The 23,670-nt window shown below is 45.7% G+C and overlaps 2 protein-coding genes across 5 annotated transcripts; both read right to left on the bottom strand.

Moving 5' to 3' along the window:
* Positions 1 to 320: 320 nt before the first annotated feature.
* Positions 321 to 22,658, bottom strand: LOC3291004 (GIGYF family protein Gyf). 4 transcript variants are annotated; one of them, XM_313584.6, is made up of 9 exons: positions 22,332 to 22,658; positions 21,358 to 21,586; positions 8,820 to 9,699; positions 8,594 to 8,749; positions 5,810 to 8,507; positions 2,790 to 5,717; positions 2,639 to 2,713; positions 2,400 to 2,554; positions 321 to 2,305 (listed from the first exon to the last, which is right to left on the bottom strand). In XM_313584.6, exons 3-9 carry the CDS (start codon positions 9,456 to 9,458, stop codon positions 2,180 to 2,182), a joined length of 6,777 nt encoding a protein of 2,258 aa, XP_313584.6. In that variant the 5' UTR covers positions 9,459 to 9,699; positions 21,358 to 21,586; positions 22,332 to 22,658; the 3' UTR covers positions 321 to 2,179. The 4 variants fall into 4 exon arrangements, with proteins under 4 accessions (XP_313584.6, XP_061504080.1, XP_061504079.1 ...); XM_061648096.1 differs by lacking the exon at positions 21,358 to 21,586 and adding an exon at positions 18,522 to 20,604; XM_061648095.1 differs by lacking the exon at positions 22,332 to 22,658 and adding an exon at positions 18,522 to 20,604 and having other exon boundaries at positions 21,358 to 22,321.
* LOC1274455 (organic cation transporter protein) lies at positions 10,162 to 17,765 on the bottom strand. Its single transcript, XM_061648097.1, has one exon. It carries the CDS (start codon positions 14,804 to 14,806, stop codon positions 13,043 to 13,045), a length of 1,764 nt encoding a protein of 587 aa, XP_061504081.1. The 5' UTR covers positions 14,807 to 17,765; the 3' UTR covers positions 10,162 to 13,042.
* Positions 22,659 to 23,670: the final 1,012 nt, after the last annotated feature.

The raw sequence follows: 23,670 nt of genomic DNA, 5'->3' as shown, positions 1-23,670 counted from the left end.
GATGTTACCCCTACGAGGGTAGAAAATCTGTAGAAAATCAACAACCACGTGCGCAGATGAGCGAGTATTTAAGGAGACCCAAAAACATTATATTTAACTGTTTGTTTTGTAGCGATCGCCTTAAATGAATTTTCTCAAACACTCTCAGTAATACCCACTGCACGAGTACGAAACATATAAGAACATACACAAACACACACACACGAAAAACGCCGAAGCAAAAAGCAAACCCAGAAATTCGCTCCTGCTCTATGTTCTCCGTGTTAGCGGCTGGATTAGTGTATGTAATAATTCAGTCCTTAAGGTGTTACATATATATATCACTTGTGTACTAGAGTAGTTTCCTTTCTTTTATTTCACTTTATAACATTAGATGCAAATCTACACACATGATTTTTCTTGCTCTCAAACGATGTCCTTCTTTCAGTTTTTCTTCTCCATCAACATAGTTGCAAATCCATCTACTAGAACCATTACCAAATACTCTGCCTTGCGTTGGGGCTTGCAACAATACACATGCTCAATCAATCATCAGTTTGCATTTTTCCAACAGCTCTTTGCGATGGAAGCACGGTTTACATTGTGTGTTTGTGTTTTCCTTACGACACAATCATCCTTGCCTTGTTTTTCTACGGGTATCGATTGGCGCGTGTGTCAATCGCAAAACGAGACTAATGACGATACGTAATCTTAACATACGCAGATACGTGGCAGTGTGGGTATGTGTAATGTGTGTTGGTGTGTATATGTGTGTATTTTCTTTTTGTAACAACTTCTGCCTGCTTCTTTTCTGGTTAGCTGTTATTTTCTAATATAAAGATGTCCTTTAAAAGGCGCCAAATTAGACAACTTACTAGAACACTACGATTCACAAACAAGCACAGCATCGATTCAAAATATTTCCGATGATATAATAAAAAGGTTTATAAGTTGGATTGTTTCGCTGTTTCCTTCAACAATGGGTGTTCAGCTATTCATAGCAGCAAGTATCATTAGTAGGTTTACCAATAACACCGAGTAACTAAAGTACATCGGTTACAGGAGCAGGCATTTCATAGTACCTTCGAATAGTACCGTAGGCAAACGTTTTACAACAGAGCCGTACAGCACGCGTGCGGTTTGGTACGAAAAAACGAATGCGGTGCAGCACCGCAAACGTAGTACAAGCATCGAGGATTTAAATTTCAACACGAACAGCTCTAATTGAAACTATCCAAATCATAAATCAAAATATTCCATTCGAAACGAAGCGAAGCACGCTCAACTTGCAAGACCGTGTTCTTGTCTTATGCCATTAACAAAACACAAAAAAAGAGCTGCCTAAAGATTCACCAGATTGTTCGCACTGCGATTCGAACCATTTAAGTTACACAGTTGTGGCACAATTCGTAGTTTAACAATCTTTGAATCTTTAATCGACATGAAAACAATAACGTAACGCAAATCATCCCTAAAACATAGATTCCAAACAAAGCAAAGCTCGTTGCCGAATCTTGCATTGTGATGATTTATACCGAAACGGTGATGATGGAGAGAAAGAGAGAGAGCAAGCAAAAGAACGCAGGGATCAACTATGCGTAACATTTCAGTCTGAGCAAGGTCGTCTCTCGTAGGGGATAAGCAACATCAATTATCTGTTGCACATCCCTAACATTATTGCATGTCAACCGACCAAGGAAAATAAGGAAGGAAGTGGCAAAAGTAAATCGTAAACATTTAGCAGCAGTGCAAAACACAATTTCGAGCATATTTTACCACCAGATACATACTAATGACATGTACACATTCGCCTGACTAACGATCCGTGAATACTTTTGCTTACGTTTGGCTCTGAATCCCATCATCTCACACAAGCTACACTACCCTTTTAGACTGATTTAAAGGAAAAAAAACTGAAAACCAATTCGAAACCCCTTGCGATCGATCTACGTTTGATTGAGTGGGAGAGGAAGGGTTATTATTTGTGCCACACTTATGTTGCTGCTTCAGCTATGATTTTTATGTTCTTCATTGCTTTTGTTGCTCACATACACACACACACACACGAATCCAGTTGATTTTTTTCTCTCTCTCCCTCTCTCTATCTTTCTGTATCTCTCTCTCTTTCTTTCTTTCTGTATCCCTCTTTTTCCCTCTGTCTCTCTGTCTCACTTTCTCGTCCTGGCTATGTGCCGATCACTTAAACGTTATCGCCATAGTCTCGTTCGCCAACGTTAAGCCGATCCGGCGCAGCCGTAACGGAGAAGCCCAAGATTCTGCTGTCGAGTTTCATCATCTTGTTCTTCTTTACCTTCTTATTTTTACCCTGCAAAGGGAAGGGGGCGCAGTATTAACATCTTGCATTATCTCTACTCTATCATTCGTCGAGCATGGCAGATCCAGCATTGTAATTAGCTTACCTTGATTTCTTGGAAATCGTTAGACGATGGGTTAATAGCTGGTGCCGGTTTGCACATATCATCGATGTGGGCATTCTTTTGGCGCTGCTGATTTTTGTACTTGGAGCGTCTCTCGAGGAATTGCTTCGCAAATTCCGAACACTCTTTAGTTTCTCCTGCAAAGTAGAAGTGATTCTCGTTACTGCCCTATAGAACAAACCACCTACAAGTATATGGCAAAAAGCCATAGGCTGGCATACCTAAGTATAAACGGATATAATCCTTCACCTCGAACGGTGATTCGATGTCCTGCAGAAATCCGACAAATGTTGGAACTGTGAAAAGAGCATTTGCGTTATGATCAATCACGCTTGGTGGTCGCAAACCTTTGTACAGAAATGAAACACTTACTGTCGACGTTGCTGTTTAACGAGCTCAGGGCACGAGTACACCAATCGGTAAATTCATTGGTAGGCTCGCTCGGATGCTTCCTGTCGTCCTTTCGATCGCTATTTCCTCCGGACACATTTCCATTCTTGCCACCGGCCTTACCGGTACCCGATGATCCGCTACCTTTGGCTGACCCTTGCTGCTGTTGCTTCTGCTGCTTGGCAGCGGCCACCGTCGAGGAAGAGCTCGTGGAAATGCTGCCCATTGTTTTGCTCTTGCTCAAAAGCTGCTGCTGCTGCTGCTTGCCGGAAGCACCGCCAGACGTAGTCACGTTGGCATTGGCCGACTGCTTCCGCGCACTGTTGCCAGTGCCCTTGCCAGCGGAAGCAACAATCGAGGCAGCTGTTACGACGCTGGGCTGCGTAGGTTCCTCCCAGAAGCCGCCGGAGCTAACATTGTTACTGAGCCCGGAGGAACCACCGCCGGCTCCCCCACCCAGAAGACTGCTCGCCTCGCCATCACCGGTCCACGCTTTAGTTGAATTAAAGTACAGCATGCTACCGGCTCCGCGCCACACAGCGGATCCGGCTCCACTAGCACCAGCACCGCCCAGCAGGCTGGCCAAGTTGTCCTCTTTCTTCGAACCCTTTACGCCACCTTGAGCCGCAATGGCAGCCACCGTTAAACCGGACGCGTTCGCATTCTTCTCGCGGGCTCTTTCAGCCGCAGCGGCCTCTTCCGCCTGTATCTCAGCCAATGGTTTCACCTTGGCCGGCAACAGGTTCTGTGCGTTCCACTTCAGTCGTCCGTCTACCAGCTGCGTTTGCATCTCCAGCATCTGCTGCTGTTCCTGTTGCTCGCGCATGCTGTGCTCACGGCGGGCCAGCAGAGCACGTTCGGTTTTCTGGATTTCCGACAGGCTTAGTTTGCTGTTTGCAATTTCGGCCATCGCTCCAGACCATGGCGCCGGTACAGCTTTAGGGGCCGAGCGTTGCTGTTGCTGCTGTTGCTGCTCTTGAATTTTCATTGCTTCACGGCGCTGAGACTCCAGCAGCTTTGCTTTCTTTTGTGCTTCCAGCTCCTCCAGCAGCTTTTTCTCTTCCGCCAGCTTACGCTTCTGCTCCTCCTGCTGTTGCTTTTTCATCTCTTTCTGGCGCTTCTTTTCCTCCATCTCTTTTTTCACGATGATGAATTCGCTCTCCTCCTCACTGGTAATCGTTGCTTGGCCGTTGCTGGCCCCACCCGAAGCTAGATGGTTGTTCTTTTGTTGCTTTTTGGACTTTTGATTCTGCTGCGACGTACCTGTCTTTTCTTCCACCGTTTCTACGTGATTATTTACGTGCTGCTGGTGGTGCTGCTTATTACTTTGCTTTTTGTTATTGCCGGACTGTTGTTGGTTCGACGCTTCTATGGCAATGCTCTCCTTTTTTTGATTTTCCTTAGGCTGCTTTTGCTGCTGTGTTTGTTGTTGCTGGTGCTGCTGCTGTTGCTGCAGATGTTGTTGTTGTTGCTGCGGCGGCTGCTGCTGCTGCGGCGGCTGCTGCTGCTGCAGTTGTTGTTGTTGCGGCTGCTGCTGTTGCTGTTGCATCTGCTGTTGCTGCATCTGCTGTTGTTGCTGCTGTTGCTGTTGCTGTTGCTGTTGCTGCTGTTGCTGTTGCTGTTGCTGTTGCTGTTGCTGTTGCTGCTGCTGTAGCTGTTGCTGTTGCTGTTGATTCTGTTGCTGCTGTTGTTGCTGTTGCTGCTGTTGCTGCTGTTGCTGCTGTTGCTGCTGTTGCTGTTGCTGTTGCTGCTGTTGCTGTTGCTGCTGTTGCTGCAGCTGAGGTTCTGCCTGTTGCGGCGGCTGTGGCTGCTGTTGTGGTTGTTGCTGTTGTTGCGATATTTGCTGCTGATGCTCCTGCTGATGTTGTAATTGTTGCATTTGATGCTGTTGCATGTGCTGCAGATGCTGTTGATTTTCCTGGACATGTTGTGATTGCTGCACCTGATGCTGCTGTTTTTGTTGAGCAAGTGCATTTTCTTGATGCATCTGCTGCATTTGTTGCTGTTGCTGCTGCTGCAATTGTTGTTGTTGTTGCTGTTGCTGTTGCTGCTGTTGCTGCTGTTGCTGCTGCTGCTGCTGTTGCTGCTGCTGTTGCTGCTGCTGTTGCTGCTGTTGCTGCTGTTGCTGTTGCTGTTGCTGTTGCTGTTGCTGCTGCTGTTGCTGTTGCTGCTGTTGCTGCTGTTGTTGCTGTTGCTGCTGCTGTTGAATAAGTTGCTGTTCTTTCTCCATTTGTTGTTGCTTTTCTGCCTGCTGATGATGTTTAAACAGTGAAACAACTGATGGTGCCTGTGGTTCATTTGATGGACCGCTGCCACCTAATAACAGTGGATGGTGTCCAGCGAGGGGGAGATGCGGCGGCTGTTGCTGCTGCATTAAGGACGCAAAAGAGGCACTCGTAGGTGGTGGTAGATCGCCCCAACTAGAAGCTGCGCCAATCATTGGACCTCGCGGGCCAACTAGTCCAGGTAATCCACCGCCATTATTGGCAGTCTGTGGTTGTCCAGCGCCCGTTTGCAGCCAGCCAGCAGGGGCTCCCATCATTTCTCCTCCCGGTTTCGATGGAGGCTGATGATTCGGCATCTGCTGCGGAGTTTGTTGGTTCTTATGCAACGACAGTTGCATAAACAGTGATTGAATAGGATCCTCTGCGCCAGGTTTTCCTGCGTTTGGATGTGGTGGTTGCTGGTGTTGAGATGGAGGTTGTTGTTGCTGTGTAGGAACACCGGCCCCAGCTCCCAGCAAACTACCGCGATTCATCAGAAGATTGTTTGGCCCCAAAGGTCCAAGATTTTGCCCAGCGGCTTGAGGATTATACCCAATACCATGCATCAAGTGCCCTAGAGGGTCGTGCCCGGCTGCAGCAGCAGCAGCTACAGCTGCGGCAGTGGTGGGATCAACATTCATGTTACCTGGAAATGGAAAAATAAAATCAAATTTTAAGCTTCGTACACTCATTCGAAACGCAATATATCGTGTTAATTGCCCATGCAATTCTACTTACCAAGCATCGGTCTTCCTCCAGGAACTTGAGATGACTGATTGAAGTCTGGTAAATGCAACTTCAAGAACGCACTATTGTTATGATTGCTTGAAACAGACTTTTGCAGCTGTTCCATCATAACGTGTGCTGGCGGTTGTTGTTGCGGTTGAGGCGGTTGCAGGGGTTGGCCTTGTTGTTGGTGCATTTCCCGCATTTTCTGATGTACCAACGTTTCCTGGTTCGACGGTATCATACCAGCGGCTGCTGTTCCAGCGCCAAAAATGCCACCCGGCTGTTGTTGATGCTGATTCGCACCTGCTGCGCTTCCAGCATTTGCGCCAGGCAACGATGAAGAAGGCGATATCATTCCAATGCCCGCTACATCTGAGCTCATCAGCTGATTCATCTGCTGTTGGATGATCATGTTTTGCTGCTCTGGCGTTAGTACAGCCCATCCTTCCGTACTTTGTAGCTTCTGCACCACCATTTGGTGCTGGCGCATTAAATGAATACTTGAAATTCCGGAAACATTCGGACCACCACCAGCAGAACTACCAGCATTCCCAGGATGCAGTGACCCTTGCTGCTGCTGCTGCTGCGAGGATCCCTGTCCAGCCGTTGGCTGTTGATTCGGGGAAGGCATAACATTGTTGCCATTCGTGCCGGGTGCAGCCTGTTTCTGTTGGCCCTGGGTCGCCGTGCTGGACTGTGTTTGCTGTTGTTGCTGTGGCGAATGTTTCGCCATGCCACCGCCACCACCGGACGCTTTGAACGGTTGTATGATCACAGAATTTAAAAATGGCATGCCACCGCACAGGGCCACCAGTGTGCCGAGCGTATTAAATACCTCATCGCATGCTCGCCGCACCGACAGCGACTCGTCAAAGTATCCGGCCCTGTACCATTCTGTCATTTCCGCCGCTTGGAACGGACCCTGCAATTTTCCCTGAGGGTCACGGTAAAACCATATATCCGATCCGGGCGGGGGAGCCGGTGGTCCCATCAAATGGTGCAGCTGTGCCATCGGGTTTACACCGGCCACTACTGCACGATTGGCAGCCACCGGATCAGATAGCAATAGAGGATTCACGCGCGAAAGGTTCCCATTTCCAAAGAGTTGTTGCATCGGATGCGCCTTCGGTAAAACCACGTTCATCGGTAGTCCTCCCGCTGCTAAGGTTGCTGCCGCACTGGTCGCACCTGCCGCCGACATACCGAAGACCGGAGATTTGCCGAGGCTTCCACCCGCACCGACCAACCCACTGGGGCTAGCAGCAATCGAAGAGATTACCGATGGATCACCGTCAGTCGCCAGAAATTCATCATCCATAATCAGCTGAGCAACCATATCGTCTGCCACTTCCTGCATTCGATCGACGCTCGTACTGGACGGCGACTTTTTCGGTCCGTCTCGCTTCTCTTGCTGCGAGGAATGTTTTTGACCATCGTTGTTGTCATTTTCATTCCCGGCCTCACCACCTTTAGCCGACAGCGACGCATGTTCGGAAGCAATTTTTGCACCAGTGGCAACCGATGCAGCATTAGCCTTGTGCCAAGACGACGGAGAATTCTGTCGAGCGTCAGGTTCTATCACAGCGGCCGTTCCGCTGATGGAGGATGAAACGGAGGATTCGATTGATTCACGCGAAGAAGATATACCCTTCGTCGTAGTGCTCGATTGAACTAAGCCAGAACCATCATTTCTCTCCGACGAGGATAGCTTTTCTGGTGACGATTCAGACACATGGTGGTTTCCGTCCTTATCTAGCTGTTGTTTCTGTTTTTGCTTCTGTTGCAATTCATTGGCACTCGAATGTTGCTTTTCATTGTGAGCGTCCCCTTTTTTACCGACAGCTAACGCCGTCGCGTCGTCCACTCTGCCGTCGATATGATTCATGGACTTTCCGATTTCTCTTCCCTGGGCCGATGCTGGCGTTGATTTATCGCTTCTATTTTTGCCAGTCGTATCCTCTGTCCCGTCTCGATGGGGTTCACCGCCGGACTCGCTGTCGTCAGCTCGGTGTCGAATGTTGTTTTTCGATCGTTCATCGCCGCCCTTGGTAAGGTGGTTTGTCTTACCGCCGTTCGCGTCACTACCATCTCCGCCATACCGGCTAGCAGTAGTTCCCCCGCTGCTACTGCCACCACCACCACCGTTCTCGCCATCATTATCGGAATCGTGAAATGCACCGGTCGCATCGAAGCTGCCACCGAAATCGGACGGATTTTCCGTGGCCCACTCGGGCAGCTCATCGGTGTCCCAGTTCGGGCGACGCATTCCACCGGCACCCATCGAGTGGCCGGAATTCGGATCACCACCGCCGCTGCCAAGACCGCCACCAGACGAAAGGCGCGACTTGTAGGGGGGAATCATCCGGTCACCCCCGATGCTACTATTCAATCCTCGTTCGACCCCGTGATGCGAGGAGCTATCCTCATCGCGCCAGCTCGTTGATCGAGTCCACTTTTCACGCGCCACGCCCGTAATACTGCCGCCAGCACCACCACCAGATCGCCAATCGCTGATCCCGTTGCTGGTAGCGCCGGCGTTCTCATCGTCCGTACGGGAACGACGCCAACTTTCCAAGCCCCCGCTCGTACGAATAACGCGCGACCCGTACTCCTTCCGAGGGCTCGACGATGAGTTGTTCCACTCTGCATCGCCTCCGACCCCTCCGATGCCACCAGTTCCGTTACGCTCCAGCCACGGTCGTTCGCCCTGATAAGTAGTAGTGTGAGATAATCAAGAGTTACTAACTATATTCTAACCATTGGCAATGGGCCACTTCGACCCCTTCAACTTACTCTTCCTACGCCCCTGGATTCATCATCGTAGAAAGAGGACGAACGTTGATAGCTAGTATACAGACCGCGGCCACGCCCGCGACCACGATCCACCGAGCCACCACGAGCGCCACGTCCAGGAATTCCAAGCGAAATACTTCTCGATGGCCAAGCGCGCTACAAATGGACATACAAAAAAAGATAGTTAGTAGTTGGTAGGAAGCGTGCACCGCGTGATGCTACATACCCGTGCCTCCGGTTCCACAATCAGTTCCTCCTCCGGACAAGGAGTAAGCGCGAGCGGTGGTTGCGGCTTTTCCACGAACAAACCCTTATAGTGCACCAGTATTTCCGGAGTCTTGGTCGTTCTCCCGTCGAACAGGGCTAGCATTTCCTCCCGGCCGTAGCGAAACTCGGCCAACGGGTACCGGATTGCAGTGGAGGTAACAGCGCCCCCCGGTCCAGTCCCGCCGTTGTTAGCAGCAGCGCCACCGCCTCCACCAGAGCTCCCACCATACGAGCTATTGGAAAGGCCACCACCACCTCCGCCAGCAGCAGCGGAGCTGCCACCGCCGCCGACGCTGCCACCGCCACCGATAGCGCTGCCGCTGCTACTATGCGACAGGCTATGGTGCGATGAAGAGTGCGACGACGACGGCGACTGCGAATGGTGATGCGGAAGATGCTGATGATGCAATCCGACGCCTCCACCACCGCCAGCATTGTTGGCGACGGTGCTGCTGCTATTGCTGTTCACCATCGAATGGCTGCTGTGGTGGCTGCTGCTGCTGCTGCTACTGTTCGTACTGTGATGGTTACTAGTGGTGTTACTATCGGACGCCACCTTGCGTAACCAGGCAGGCCCAAAGTTGATTGCGTCACCCATCCTTGCGCGGACACCGTTCGGAAGGCTGCTTGCTTTGTTGGCCGCGGTTAACGGTTCTGCACTTTCTGGATGTTTATCAACAAATGGCTCGCCAGGCAGATTAAGCTGCTATAATCACTCTTCAGTGGGGTGTAGTGGCAGAAGGTGGGTGGCAGTAACGATACAATTTCCGGGATCGATGATACCGTTGCTTCGACAGCTTCTCCTCCTTCTGGATGAAGAAGCGGACGACTTTGTCCAGCTATTTTTGATTGAAATAAAATAAAAGTAAAGAACCCAGTATAAATTAAACTATTTATCACTGTGTACGTGCATCAATTAATATCGATTAAAAATTCCTATTGCCCAAGCGAGAACACTAGCGCGATCTTTCCACAATCCAAACGCTCCCACATTTCTCCTACATGATTTGTTATGAAATCGAGAGAAAACTTGATCTTCAGGGCAACTAACCCACCAATCGACCGGCATTCAAATAGCAGAACGGAAACTAAACGTAAATCACTCATAGAATCTTATGGACCCTTCTTTCCATCGCGACCACCAATCAATTGAATGCAATTGTAAACATTGACTCGCGATCGCGTGATCGTGGCGCGACTAACAGAAAAAACGCACACTGTTAATCGATGCGCAGGGGAGAGGTTTGATTCATGAATAAAGGGAACGACTGTAGTGTTGATATACAATGAAACGCGGTCCATTTGCGTCCGTTTCCATCAAGTAGGGGTTGTATTTATTTTGAATAATACAAGTAAGGGTAAACATAAACCAAAAGACGATTTTACAATGTTTTTGCCATGTAGCGTTGTATTTGTTTAGTACGGAAACTTAGTCAAACTAATTGCTGGAACTTCGTCTTGATATCAAACAGTAATCGACAAAGAGATGAACAAATATCAGAATCTTTTCTAGAACATTTCATAATATTTCCTACTCGTTCATTACAACATACATACAGTAAAAAAAAAACTCAGAAAAAATACTCAATAAGCATTACAAATACCATTACACATTAGTTCTTTATATTGTTACAGCTGCTTTGCCTGTTACTACCTCTGGTAACCAACGCCTGATACGAATCAAATAATGATTTAGCTTATCGAAGCCTATTATACTCTTCTCAGTCCCACGAGCGAGCGACCTGCTAAACAAATGAGGAACAGCCTGATTCCCTGATAAGCTCGTTACTTTCGAACGATATGCTTTGATTGTGGGACCCAACGCATACGATGCGATGTACGTGAAATCAACAAAGAAGATGCTAAGCTAAACATTCAAACGCAGATTGGCTTTGTAGCGATTATAATGTTTTCATTTATTAATTAAACTTAAGCAATATTACATTCTATGTATCAGCTTAAATTTCAAATGTACTTCACTCCTTCTTTCTACTATACTCGTTCTATCATACCTTACTTTATCATGTATTGGAATGTATGTACGTGTTCTTCTTGTTGAGTTTGGTTATGTAGCTTATAAGTACGATCAGAAAGAGCATGAATTTTATGATTACTAGGAAAAACGAAGCTTCCTTAAATTTAGCACAATGTCATTCGCTTCATCTGCTTACATTGATCATTGTGTGTACAAGTAAGAAATAAAACGAAGGACAACGTTTATTCGCGTATTCGCTCCTTAGTTTAAATTGGTCCTTCTTTCTTTGACACAACAAACATTGTTCTTCTTACATTACGCGCATTTAATAACTACCTCATCCTTGTGTGCGAGCCATTGTGTCGCTGATGCAATAAGACCGCAGCAAAGGCGCGATATGATAGATGACAAATAGGTTTTTCCTGAGTTCAGAATGTGCTACAATCGTGTACAAGAGCAAACTGCGCAAAGCATAAAATTATCAAAAAAATAATTCGCTTTCACACATTAAAACCATTCCCAACTGCACACACTGGGCTAACTTATGCATTTGTGGGCATTCACAGTCCTACGACGAACGAATACACAAATCCATCAGACGGCGTGTACAAAAATAGTTTTCTCGAATTATGTCAACACGACACAAATGGCGTCAGTCACGTGAAAAAAATCCTCCACGCCCAAAAACCAATCAGCCAGAGACTGCTAAGAAGAACAAACATGTGCACATAACATATACAGGCACCACATGTCGTACGCAGTAGTGTACAGCACAGCACACATTTTAACAAGTTCCAGTTCCCAGGGTAATCGATTTTCCCACTTCATAAGCTCAAGTGGTTTAATATTATCATGTACCTACAATTCTTTTCACGAGAGAAAATAACACATCTGCTCGAATTGCACAACAACCATTCAACGAATCTATTGAAGTCGCGTCATTGATTAGAGAAGATCGTTTAGAAGAAGATTGAAATAGTAAACGATCGTGTTGTGATCGTAGCGACATTGGAACAGTTCCATTATCTGTTGAATGACTTTAAATAAAGGGCACGACAACTTTTGAAGCACCCGAGGAGAGCGATAAGTCACCATAAGGAAATAGACCGATGATTTTGTTTTGCGTTATGATCGAGCTGAACTTTTTCGTAAAGACACATGCAATGAATTGAAATTGTTGTTCGCCCTTGGAATTCAATGACAAAAAAAACTGTACGATAATGTTTAGGACAACGGCTGGCAATATTGAATCTCTACATTATTCAAGAGGTATTACGGAGTTTACCGCCGACAAGACAAAAATGCACACATTTGTCACATCATTGAAACCTTTCAAGTTTTAGGTGTCGAATCAAAAGATACTATTAAATCTTGAAAAAGTCCCGTAAACGTCACGATAGCATGTAACTTATAGCGTAAATATATTGAACTGAGTGTCTTGACTCATCCTATATCGCATCCTATGCATATTTACCACAAAAACTTGATTTGTCACAAAAAAAAGAAATCGTTAAATACGAAGATTTACAGTGACATTGTAAAATATGTCGAATTGTGTAAGACAATTTACAAACAACCAACGCCACACAAGCGGTGTTAAGCTTCTTCAAAATTTCCAGCGTTCGTTCAACTCATGTGCATGCTATCTCCACAAGAAAGGAATTATTTCTGCCATCTTCTTTCCACCCTAATTATGAATTATGTACGATTAAAGAAAACGAACGCAAAACTCACATTCCTGCAGAACGCAGTGTCCTGCTGTGAAGATCGGGAAGATCACCGCAAAATAAAGGGATGGATAATAAGACCCTACAACATAACAGCATGCGCGAAAGATGAAATTATTTTTAAAGCTGCACAATAGCACAATATACGTGCGAAACCGTATGTTCTGTGCTGAGAGTTGAGAGAAATATAAAAGAAGGATACCCGACATTTGCGCATGCTGCGGAGGAAAGCGTCAGAATGTCGCTGCGTTCAACGTTAAGCTCAGTCTGCAGGTCCTAACGTCTTACCATAAGTCTTTTGTTCGCCAATAAGGGCGTCCATTTTTTCCTTCTTCTTGTACTGCCATCTACATATGTTCAGCTATGTTTTATGAGTACTCTTTTTTACGTAGAGTTCTAGCGCGAAAAATAATCTTGTTAACTGCTCCCTTTTTCAACCACATTCCAACCTGAGCTTGCTGAAGGCCTTATCCTCTCTGGTTAATACTTGTTCTTGTCTTCTCCTGCTTTAAGCGTGTCTGAGGCCATCTCTTCGCCGTCTGTGGCGGGTTCCGGCTTGCTGAGTACTTGCAGCTCTTCCGCCGTACGTTCGACATCACGATCGCCGCCGCCACCGCCAGCGACCATAATACCGCTGGTTCCGGTACCACTACCGGGTACCGTTTTGTGCTTGCCAAAGTTTTCCCCGTCCGCTATCGTTTCCGGCAGCTTTTGGTTGTGTGTTTCCGGCAGCAACAGTGACAGCACACCGCCCACGAAAGCCAGCGCACCAAAGATGAGCAGCGGTAACGGTTGCCAGTAGTCGCCGAGCAGGTTAAAGTACGGTGCCAGTATGCCACCAACGCGGGCACTGGTGGAGGATGCGCCGAGCGCCACGTTGCGGATAACCGTTGGGAACTGCTCGGCCGAGAACACGTACACGGTACCGTAGCTGGAGGTAATGGCCATCTTGCCGAGCATAGCCAGCACCACGATTAACCACTGCTGCGACGCAGGGACGGCCATCGTGGTCAGCAGCATCATGCCCGCAAAGATCATGCAACCGCACAGGATCGTTCGCCGGCCCCAGCGATTGAGGGTGACCAGCAGGAACGAATAGGCCGGAATTTCAACCGCTCCGCTAATGACAAAGTTCAGCAACGGATTGCCGCCGAGATTGTTCGTGTTCCAGGACAGCCCGTAGTAGGTGAGACTGTTCACGAACCAGTCGAAAAAGATGAGCATCGCTTTACGGCGCAAGTTGGGATGCTTGAAGATGTCCAGCAGCGACGGCTTCGGCTCATTCGTATCCTCCTGCTGTTGCGCCTTGTCCTCCTCCACCAACTTGTCGAGCGCTTCCTGCGGTACCGTAAGCTTGTTGCATTTGGCAATCTTCTCGATGAGTGTAATTGCCTCCGTCGGGCGACCATTCGACAGCAGCCAACGGGCCGACTCCGGGATGAACAGCCAGTAGCACAGGAACAGTACGCCGGGCAGCGTTAGCGCTATCTGCAACATCCGCCAGCCGTGAATGAAGTATGCGAATGCGGCCGTCAGCATGTACCCGACGGAGAAGAACATCATGCACACGACGCCAGCGTACAGCCGATCGCTCGGTCCAACCATTTCCATCGCGATTACATACGCTACCAAAAAGACGCCGGACGTGGTGGCGCCCACCACCATGCGGGCCAGCGTGTAGGTCAGAAATTCAGGCGCAATTCCGGCCAGCACGCCAAAGATCACCTGCAGCACTAGGGAGGCGAAAAAGATGGGCTTCCGGCCGTACTTGTCCGAGAGGTAGCCGAAACCAATGCTGCCCAACATCACGCCCACCATGAAGAGCGAATCGGCCGACGCACGGAGCCAGTTGCGATCGCACACCATGTCCCAATCGGTGACGGTACTGCTCTCGAACTTGGTCCGATCGTACACCCAGTGATTGCACGGCCGAACGCCGGCCGCCGGTGTTCCGCCGGCCCAGTAGTCATCGGTAAAGTTGGCATCGAGATAGTTACAGGTGGAGAACTTGCCCGTCAGCGTATCGATCGGGTACGCCAGAGTGAGCCGCTCGTCCGGCATCGGGTACGTTGCATTATCGAGTTCGTACGGCAACCGGCACCGGTAGTCCGGTGCTGCTAGCAAAAACACTCCTGCCAACTTGTGGAATGCACAGGATATTGCCGGTAGGCACAGCAACACGTAGATGCGCCGCTGATATCGCCCGAAACCGCCGAGGTGTTGCAAAATGTCATCGTAGCCCATTTTTATCGTAACAGCTGCTACTGGCTGGGGCGATGGGGCAAGTTTGTTAAAACGTTGGCGTCCTTATATTATTTTTTTTTTTTCGGAACAATGCCAACTCACTTAAACCCCCAGGTTGGCTCTCTTTTGCTCTCTCCTTTTCTCCGTGGATCCGTAGCAATTATGCCACAAAAGCACGTTTTACTATTTTGCGTTTCACCGTTGCGTCGTTTCCTTCGCTGACCGGTCTCGCGGGTTCTGCGCAGATGCACGAAAGGTCTGCCAACTTCCTATAGGATTTTTCCTTCTCGCCGGGAAGCAGCTGCACATGGGGTGATTTTCTTCATCCAAATTTCCCCTCCACTCGTGTGTGCGTACTTATGTGGCTGGAGAGTTCTGGTCGGAAAAACGCGTTCAGGCGTGTCTCGCCAATGCCGCCATTAAATATCATACCACCTTTTCTCCGAACTGACTACGAATTTCGCGAACTCATGTGAATGCTGTTCCTTTTTGCTGCTGCCTTTCCGCTTTCACGCCCAGTAAAACGCACACTGACTTGTGCGCTGTAAACGGAAAGCGTGGCCAAATAGCAGTGCTAATGAACTCTTCTTTCCGGCTCGCGGGCAGTATTAGCGACTAGTAGCATGGGCACTGCTGCCTTTGTAAATAGTTGAGCTCTTTCCAATTTCAACACTAAACCTTGTCGTACCATACACGGGTACAACTAGTACGAATTGTTGATTAAACTGCAATGCCACGATTTTGACTATGATGTGCCATGTGTTTGTTCTAGCTTCGCTCAGCACCGTTTAGTGAAGGAACGCTGCTATTGGCTGCTTTCAGGCCTCTTCATTCGTTTTTTTATATATTCCACTCAAGTAACACTTGCACGCGAGACAGAAAACAGTTTCTTATCTTGAATCGTTCACTGATATTGAATAAAAATTCAACTGGAAGCACCAGTTATCGGAGTTCAACTGCCGACAGCTCCCTTAATTTTCGACCGAGGTTGTGTCTGCTGCTGCTGCTGCTAGTTGCGCCGCGTGGTACCGTAATGACTTGGAAAACTCGCAACTGACTGGCCGGCCCTGTCCGCTCTGTGCCGGGGATCGTTCGTTTGCTCTCGCCTATCTCGAGAGCGAATCCCTTTTACGTTGGGTACACTGTGTGCGGAGAGCTACAGAGAGAATCAGTCACACGAAAACGGCCACGAGTGCCCATACACACACAGAAAGCGTGTAGAATTTCGTAAGGGTAGCCCCCCTCCCGTCATCGTCAACGCATCGCGGTGCCTCCCGATTCTGGTGTCTCTGGTTCTACAACACCACACCACCATCGGGTTGCTTCGTAAGTTCGTAACACCAATACACACACCCGTCCATTGGGCCGCAAACGCGCTGAACGAGTGTGTGTCGCCGCGTCAGTCGCCGCCAATGCAAGAAGGGTTGATTTTCTTACATTCTTTTTCAGAACTAAGACCAATGAATGAAGCTTCGATTACTTCTCATTCTTTTGCGTGTGCTTTTCCACCCAAAACCAGCGTTTCGCAAAGATCACAAGAGAGAATTGTACAGGGAACCGCCGTAGGTTTACGAGAGTTGCTCCCGACAATGGGAACAAATAGTCGACGTAAGACGATCTCATACCCACACACACACACACACACACACACACACACACACACATATATATAAGTACGTACGCATGCACACACAAAAACATAGATGGGGATGAGTATTTGCGCAATCGATTTCCTATCGCTACATAGATTCTCTTCCAATGTTACACAGGGAAGAGCAATCGCTGGCTCACATGGTTTTCTTCTGAAGGCCAACACGGAAGTAGCACGCAAAATATGTTGATACAACAATTATTATGATTTGGAATTAAGGGTGTTCATGTTCCTTTACGCATGTTTTATCGAACTTGTTGCCCCTTCCTTCAATGACATGATTAATTAAATTAAATTTATGTTGAAGAATTTTTTCCAACAAAAATGCAAAAAGTGCAATGTGTTTCAATGTTAAATTATGTACTTTGATTTTCATTTGCATAACATATTTGGTATTTATTGCAACCACGATTTTATAGCTCCACAAAAGAAATTCTTCATCCCTGTTGTGCACGATGAGAGTGTGTTCATTGGCACGAACCATGAACTATTCATTAGAGAACGTCGTTTCTATCTTTCTCTCTAAGGCTCGCTGTATGTGTGCGGCACTTTCTCTCTACCGCCTCGTTTTCACATACACAAGAATTGTGTTGATTTCCCAGCAACATAAATTCATATAAGTGTTTAACGTCCGTCTTTTTTCTTGTTTTTCTCTTTTCTTTGTTCAGTATAATCATTCTGAATCATCACAGAGCGGTTATCAAACGCGGAAGAAAGTTATTGAACAAGAAACTTGCACTGTTGCAACTGTGTAAAACACACATACATCAAAAGCAACATAAACAATGTTACTTTGAGTTATGTTGTTACTTTTCCGGCGGCTAATATTGGATAGCATTCATCTTTTACACTTGGTACTTGTAGCCGACTTCGGTCTAGGAACCAGCAATCTTAATACTATAAACTATATACCATACATACATACATACTATACATAGTATACATATACATATATTTATATTTTATTTTATATATATTTGTATTCTGGAAACAGGTCTATCCTGGAGTCCTTATTATTCACACAAACGAGTCGGGTCTCCCCCTTCATTAGATGATATGTATTCCATATCGCAATTTAATATAGCAAATCAATGACACAAATTAGTCCCTTTTAACTAAGTTTTAGACGCTGTGCGCAATTAGAACATCATGACTATAACAGCAATATTTACTATTAAAACATTTACCAGCCTATCTTCGAACTGTTTTCATTGTGCATTAATAAAGTATTTCATACTAGTTCAAAATACAAATGTTATTATTGCTTTCAATAGTACATATGCAATAATACGTTTTCCTTCAAATGTCACAAGATTTCAGGACAGAACAGGGCGGTTGCAATACTTTATTAGCCACCACACGGTACCAAAAACCACGGTGTCTGCTAGTCATTTTATGTTCCAGCTTGTGTTGACGCTGGCTACACTTAACCCTTTAAAATACCGTCAACACAATACAACGAGCTTAATAATTATTAGCAATTGTATGCAGTCGCAAACAGTCTAAAAACAACCTGTTTCTTTTATACAATCCATTTTTTCAACATTAATCAACGACAAGATGAAAATTCGAATGACAATCCTTCAAGCAACATTCGGCCAACATAACAAATCCAATTTAAATTGTTCTGAAACAATTGCCGTTCAGTGCGATTAGGAACCTACAAAGTATGGGCCCGATTACTTTATTTACTACTACGGTAAAATTAAAACATACACATAGGGTCGAATTCGATATATCACTTCTTCGAACCACGCATCACGAAATCATAGGTCCAGAATTCCGGATACCGTATGTAGTGAGTAAATCGGCATTTGTTTCAGATGTTGTAAGAATAAAAAATAGCTTGTTTTATACGAGTGTACATAACAAATCACGTTAAAACACTAAAGTCTTATTAGTTTATGTACTGATCTTAGGATAAAATATAAACTAATCAATTGATAATCAATAAGAGTGTTATTTATGCACTTTAACAAAAAATCTCAATGTAAACAACATGTAGAATCACTGGTCTATCGTAACTAAATTGAACACAGTGACTAAGTTTAAACACATACTTACGGTAGATAGCTACAATACCAGTATCCACCGTACTACTACACAATGTTTAATGTTATTTATCGATAAGTTCCTTCTTTGTTTTAGAAATATTGCCAAGTTACGATGCAGGCGTTTTCTACACTAAACCAACTGTCAAAATCATTCCCTGCCTGGTACCCCCCTGGTGCTACGAAAAATACGGCCATGCGTTGGAAAGACGTTTAATGTTTTTCACGCACACCAGCATATCACCAACGTTTACTCTACCCGGTTGAGTCGTTAGAATCAGCTGGGGTATCAAAGGCGGAAAGCACCGAAGATGTTCATGTATGGATTATTATATAGTTGAGAATTGAGTTTAATTTCAACCATAAACCATTTTGTTCAAGCAATACAGCAATAAGCGTGATGTATAAAAATCTAAAAATATGAGAAGGTAATAAAAGCATCATTAATAAATTGATGCAATGTCTAAACCCACCGGTGACTGAAACTAAACGTTCCACTAAGGCAGAATATGAGTGACCACATACGATATATACATGAACAATAACGCAATGGTAAAATCTTTAATTATTACTTTGGCAGTCGAAATTAAAAAAAAAGCAATGTTTATCTGTCTAGTTTGGTGCATAACATAACATGGTTATGCCGGCCTATGCAATTGAACCTGACTCCCTGCCTAAGTCGAGATAACAATCCACTAAGGGGGACGACGGTCGATATGAGTTTTGATTATTGCGTTACCTTTAAAACATCTAACACTCATGACACATTGGCCAGATGATCTAATACGGAATCGTCCCAGAAAAATACATTGTTATAATAAAACTGATAACCATCACTCTATGATGGTCAGTTATTTTTCATAGTGCGCATAACTACAACTATCCAGCAATTTTGGTTTAATTTCACTAATTTCATATTAATTCCTTTGTTGAACTACATCACATGTAGGATAGTTAACAGAATGAACTCGTTGTTTCAGTTCGAGTATGGCCTTATAACTTCTAATGTACTTTAAACCAGCGCTCTCTAACCTTGTTTAGGATAGCGGACCAGTTGGCTTTGAAAATACATTTGTCACAGCCCACGTCAGTTGAGGGCTTATGTTTTAAAGACTTAGTTCAAAGTTTTTAATCAAAATTATGTTTAAATTGTAGACCTGTGCATAAGTATTTTATCTTGATAATGGAAAACAATTGCTATACATGAATCGTAATAAGTTTTTTTTGCAGATCACTTCTGTTAACGCCACGGACCACAAGTGATCCGCGAACTACAGTTTGGAGACCACTGTTTAAAAAAAAAAACAAAACCAATTATTTTGAAGATATCCGAAAGAGATTTTTTAAGAAAACATCCTTTCCAACCACAAATTGTTTAGACCCAAGCCAAGGAACTTAATCAAATTCAATCCACACCCCGCCGATCGCGCTTATACACAAACCGATTGGTGTGCTGGCTGCTACTTCACACATTCGATTCTAGATTCTTTTGCACTACCATTCTCTGACATCTGGGACAGCTTAACGAAACGAGTATTTTAAAAATAGAACGCCGCAAGTGATGAAAACACCGCCACCAAGATGTGAATTGAGCGTACGATGCCATCTTCTGAACCATTAACGTTGCCCGGAAAGCAACTTATTGCAAGCCAGATATAAGCGAAAATGGCGTGCAACCCTGGCAAAGGAAGCTTTTCAATATGCGATTCGATTAGATTCTGCACTCCGCGGCATTGCGTGTGTGGTTCACCACGATTTGCGGGAAGGTGCACAGATTCTAATCATATTTCACTGTGACGTCACACAGCTGTCAAAGGTTCATCCACGTCCGCCGCAATCGTGGGGTGGCCAATTGCGCGATGCATTTTGTAGATGTTTGCATCAATTCAATATCCATCCCTCGGAAGGATAGCAACACCATTGCGCTCTCCGTTATTCTAGCTATGGGAGGAACAACCAACATAAACACATTGGTGCTGGTAGAATTGGGGCTTCCTTTTCTTTGTAAACATATGCTCGGGCTCTCACATCACTCGAATGACAAAACCGCAAACACAACTTTCGTAACTGCACGGCAAGTTTGACGTTTGACTAACCTAAAATGACAGAAGAAAGAAAAAGTGGTAAGAAAAAAACCCTCCTCGACCACAATCGTCGTGTGACAGATAATCTGAGGTTATGTGTTAGCGAGCAAAATGATTAGAGGAAAAGATCGGATTACGAGTTCAGAAAAATGTGTTCCCCCCTGATATGAAATGTACAAGAATCGTCTCCCTTTCTTGTCAAATTTGCCAGGAAAAACAGTACAATTTCTTGACAGCCAAGAAAACAGCACACCATCACGAAACCTGGCACATAATAGTCAGGGGAGCACGCATTTAGCAAGACCCTACACGCAAGAATGTTGGTGTTGGTGAGGGAATTGCTTTGGCAGCAGCACACAGCACAAAACGAAGAAGCAACGTCTTCGGACGTCGACGAAACGTAGCCCAAGGTTTTTTTTTACCAGTGCGTAAAATAATCACATATCTGCACCTAATAGATAGCCTTTAGAGTGCAATGTACTGGTTTACTACTTCCGGTACGCACTGCCTCGATCCCCGATGCCTTTAGCACAATTTATCAACATTGACAGCCAGCCACCCCAACCAACACACAGACGTTACGTTTTTCGCTGTGACTCCATGCGCCGAAATTGCTACGTAGTACCGTCTTGCTGGTCGCCTGGCCTCACCGAATATTATTACCACTTCACGTTAATTTCAGCCGTATTTCCTCTAAATATTTTCAACTCGCTAGCACATTACACCACTGAGAAGAATGCACCCTGCATGCTTCCGCATACCTACCTTTAATCTGCCCCGATCTTCTCCTGTTCCACTGTTGAAGGTGTCTGGGAAAAAGTCGGAGCACTCGGATTCGCCGAGACGGGAATTTGCCGTAGCTTTTCCGCAAAACTGTTACCACCACGGAAAAGGATTTCCGCCACTCTATAATTTTACACAGAATTGAATTGCTTGGAAACGGAATCGCGACCACGATGGGACAAAACGACAACGACGACGACAACGATGATGGCTACCACGAATGGATGAAGAAAGAGAATGAATATTCACTACTGCTGGCTCTTCGGTCTGCTACACACTTTTCCCTTTCGGGGCGCAAGCGATACCACCACACGCACACACACTCGCTTCGCACGCCGTTACGAACGCACACAGGCGCAGCTCAACAGGAAAAACACAACACACACGCCACCACACTTTGCCGATGCGGGCTGCTGCACACGTCGCAAACACGCACACCACCAAGCACTTGCCCTAGCTGATGTTGTCGATTCGCACTTACACAACTGCAAGGCAAAATGCTTTACCTCCGTTTTCGTCGAACCACATGCTGAGGTGCTGGTGCTGCACTCGGATAGCTTTTGACAGGTTTTTTTTCTCTTTTCTTGCTGCTTCTTCGCGTTGTGCGTTTTTCGTTGTGCTTTGCTTTTTTGCAACTCAAAAACGTTTCAACGCGTACGCAATCTATACTCAGCGCCGAAATGCGTTTGAGATAGATTTTAGATGACTTTTAAACTGTATGCCACCTCGAACGGGGCTCACCAAATATGCTTCCGGTGTGCGTTGGGTGTTTTGGGAATCCAACAAAGAGCACACAAGTCCGTCGTCGGTATCGCGGCAGCACTTTATGCGTTTTACCTTAGCAGACTTTTGTGTTTCGTGGACAACATACAATCATGCCCATGCTTTCTCATTCAACCAGAATCAATGCCAGAACAGTGGTTTCTTTCATACACACACAGAAAATCGGTACTCACCCAGTAACTGAGCAGCTACTGGAACCGGAACTACGTTTCGCAAATTCCTGCAGCCGTGTTTCGCGCAGTATCCAACCTTCCGCCGCTGTTTGATGGCAGCGTACACCGCGTTGCGGGATACTGTAGCGTTTTCTCCCCGCACCGAGAGATTCGCTTTAGCTCTGCAACGAGTTGATGTCGCCAAAGAGTTTCGCTAGCTCCGTAGTTTACAGTCGTACACTTCGGTTTCGATCGCAGTGAAAAGGTAGAAATGATGCGTGTTTGCCGAGAGCAGAAGGATCGCCACCGATATCGACAACAAAAACACCCAGAATGGAAAATTGTGCGGAAAGTTAAGCACGGATTACACACCGATGACATAACAGCGGGCTAGATAGCAAACTTGATGGTGTGCTTTACGGCGAAAACTTTGTGGCTAATTTTTACAGGACTGTTGCAAACATCTAACCCAATTTTTTTGTAAATAATAGTAAAATACTACTAAAGGACCATAGTTTCCTAAATAAGAGGAAATCGCATATACTACATGTCCTCATGCATACGCATGTGTGGTAACTGGGTGTTATGAAGGTAATTGTCAAAAAATAATGGTTGTAGAATGTCATTGAAAAGTCGACTCTGTTTCGATTGAAATTTGTAGATCGCTTATAACTTTATGACGTGGTAGTGTCGTAAGGAGTGTACAGCTAGTTTAATAAGATATTTAATTTTCGGTTTACGTTTGTGCAATTTGTATATATTTATAAGAAAAAGAAAGCTGGTCCCTTGGTACAGCGTTCAACTCAGATCAGGTGGCGCTCTGGCACCAATCGAACCCGACATCGAACATGAGAGCGTTTCTACATACACCGAGACTGCAGCTGAGAGATGGCTGTGAGAGAATTGACAACTGGTTTCTCACGCCGGTGTGTGTAGAAGCTCCGGAAAGCGCCGAGATGAGACTTTTAAAATTATGTTGAAAAAATCCATTTGAATCGCTAAAATGAAGTAAAAAAATTCTAACACTGCTAATCTTCCCGCTAATTTTTATGTTTTTGTGCCAAATTTCAGTTTTTAATTCAGTTTGGAAATTTAGGAATTTCTGTCCTTTAGTAATGGACTCATTTGTGTACCATTCTGTAGCCTGTTTTTCCATTTTTCTTTACGGTACAAATCTTTGGCATCAGTAAACCTTATTTTATTGTCTAATTCTACACTTGTTAGGCATCCTTCATTCGCTAATTCGTCTGCGACTTCGTTTTTGTTTATACCTACGTGCGACGGTATCCAAACAATTTGTGTGTTAGTGCTGGTGCATCTTTGTTAGATGTTATATATAATTCCTTCTATTTGTGGTTCT

Source organism: Anopheles gambiae, chromosome 2 (assembly GCF_943734735.2).
Source record: "Anopheles gambiae chromosome 2, idAnoGambNW_F1_1, whole genome shotgun sequence".
Lineage (NCBI taxonomy): Eukaryota > Metazoa > Arthropoda > Insecta > Diptera > Culicidae > Anopheles > Anopheles gambiae.
The sequence above is the reverse complement of the archived record's forward strand: the minus strand, read 5'-3'. Positions and strand labels throughout refer to the sequence as shown.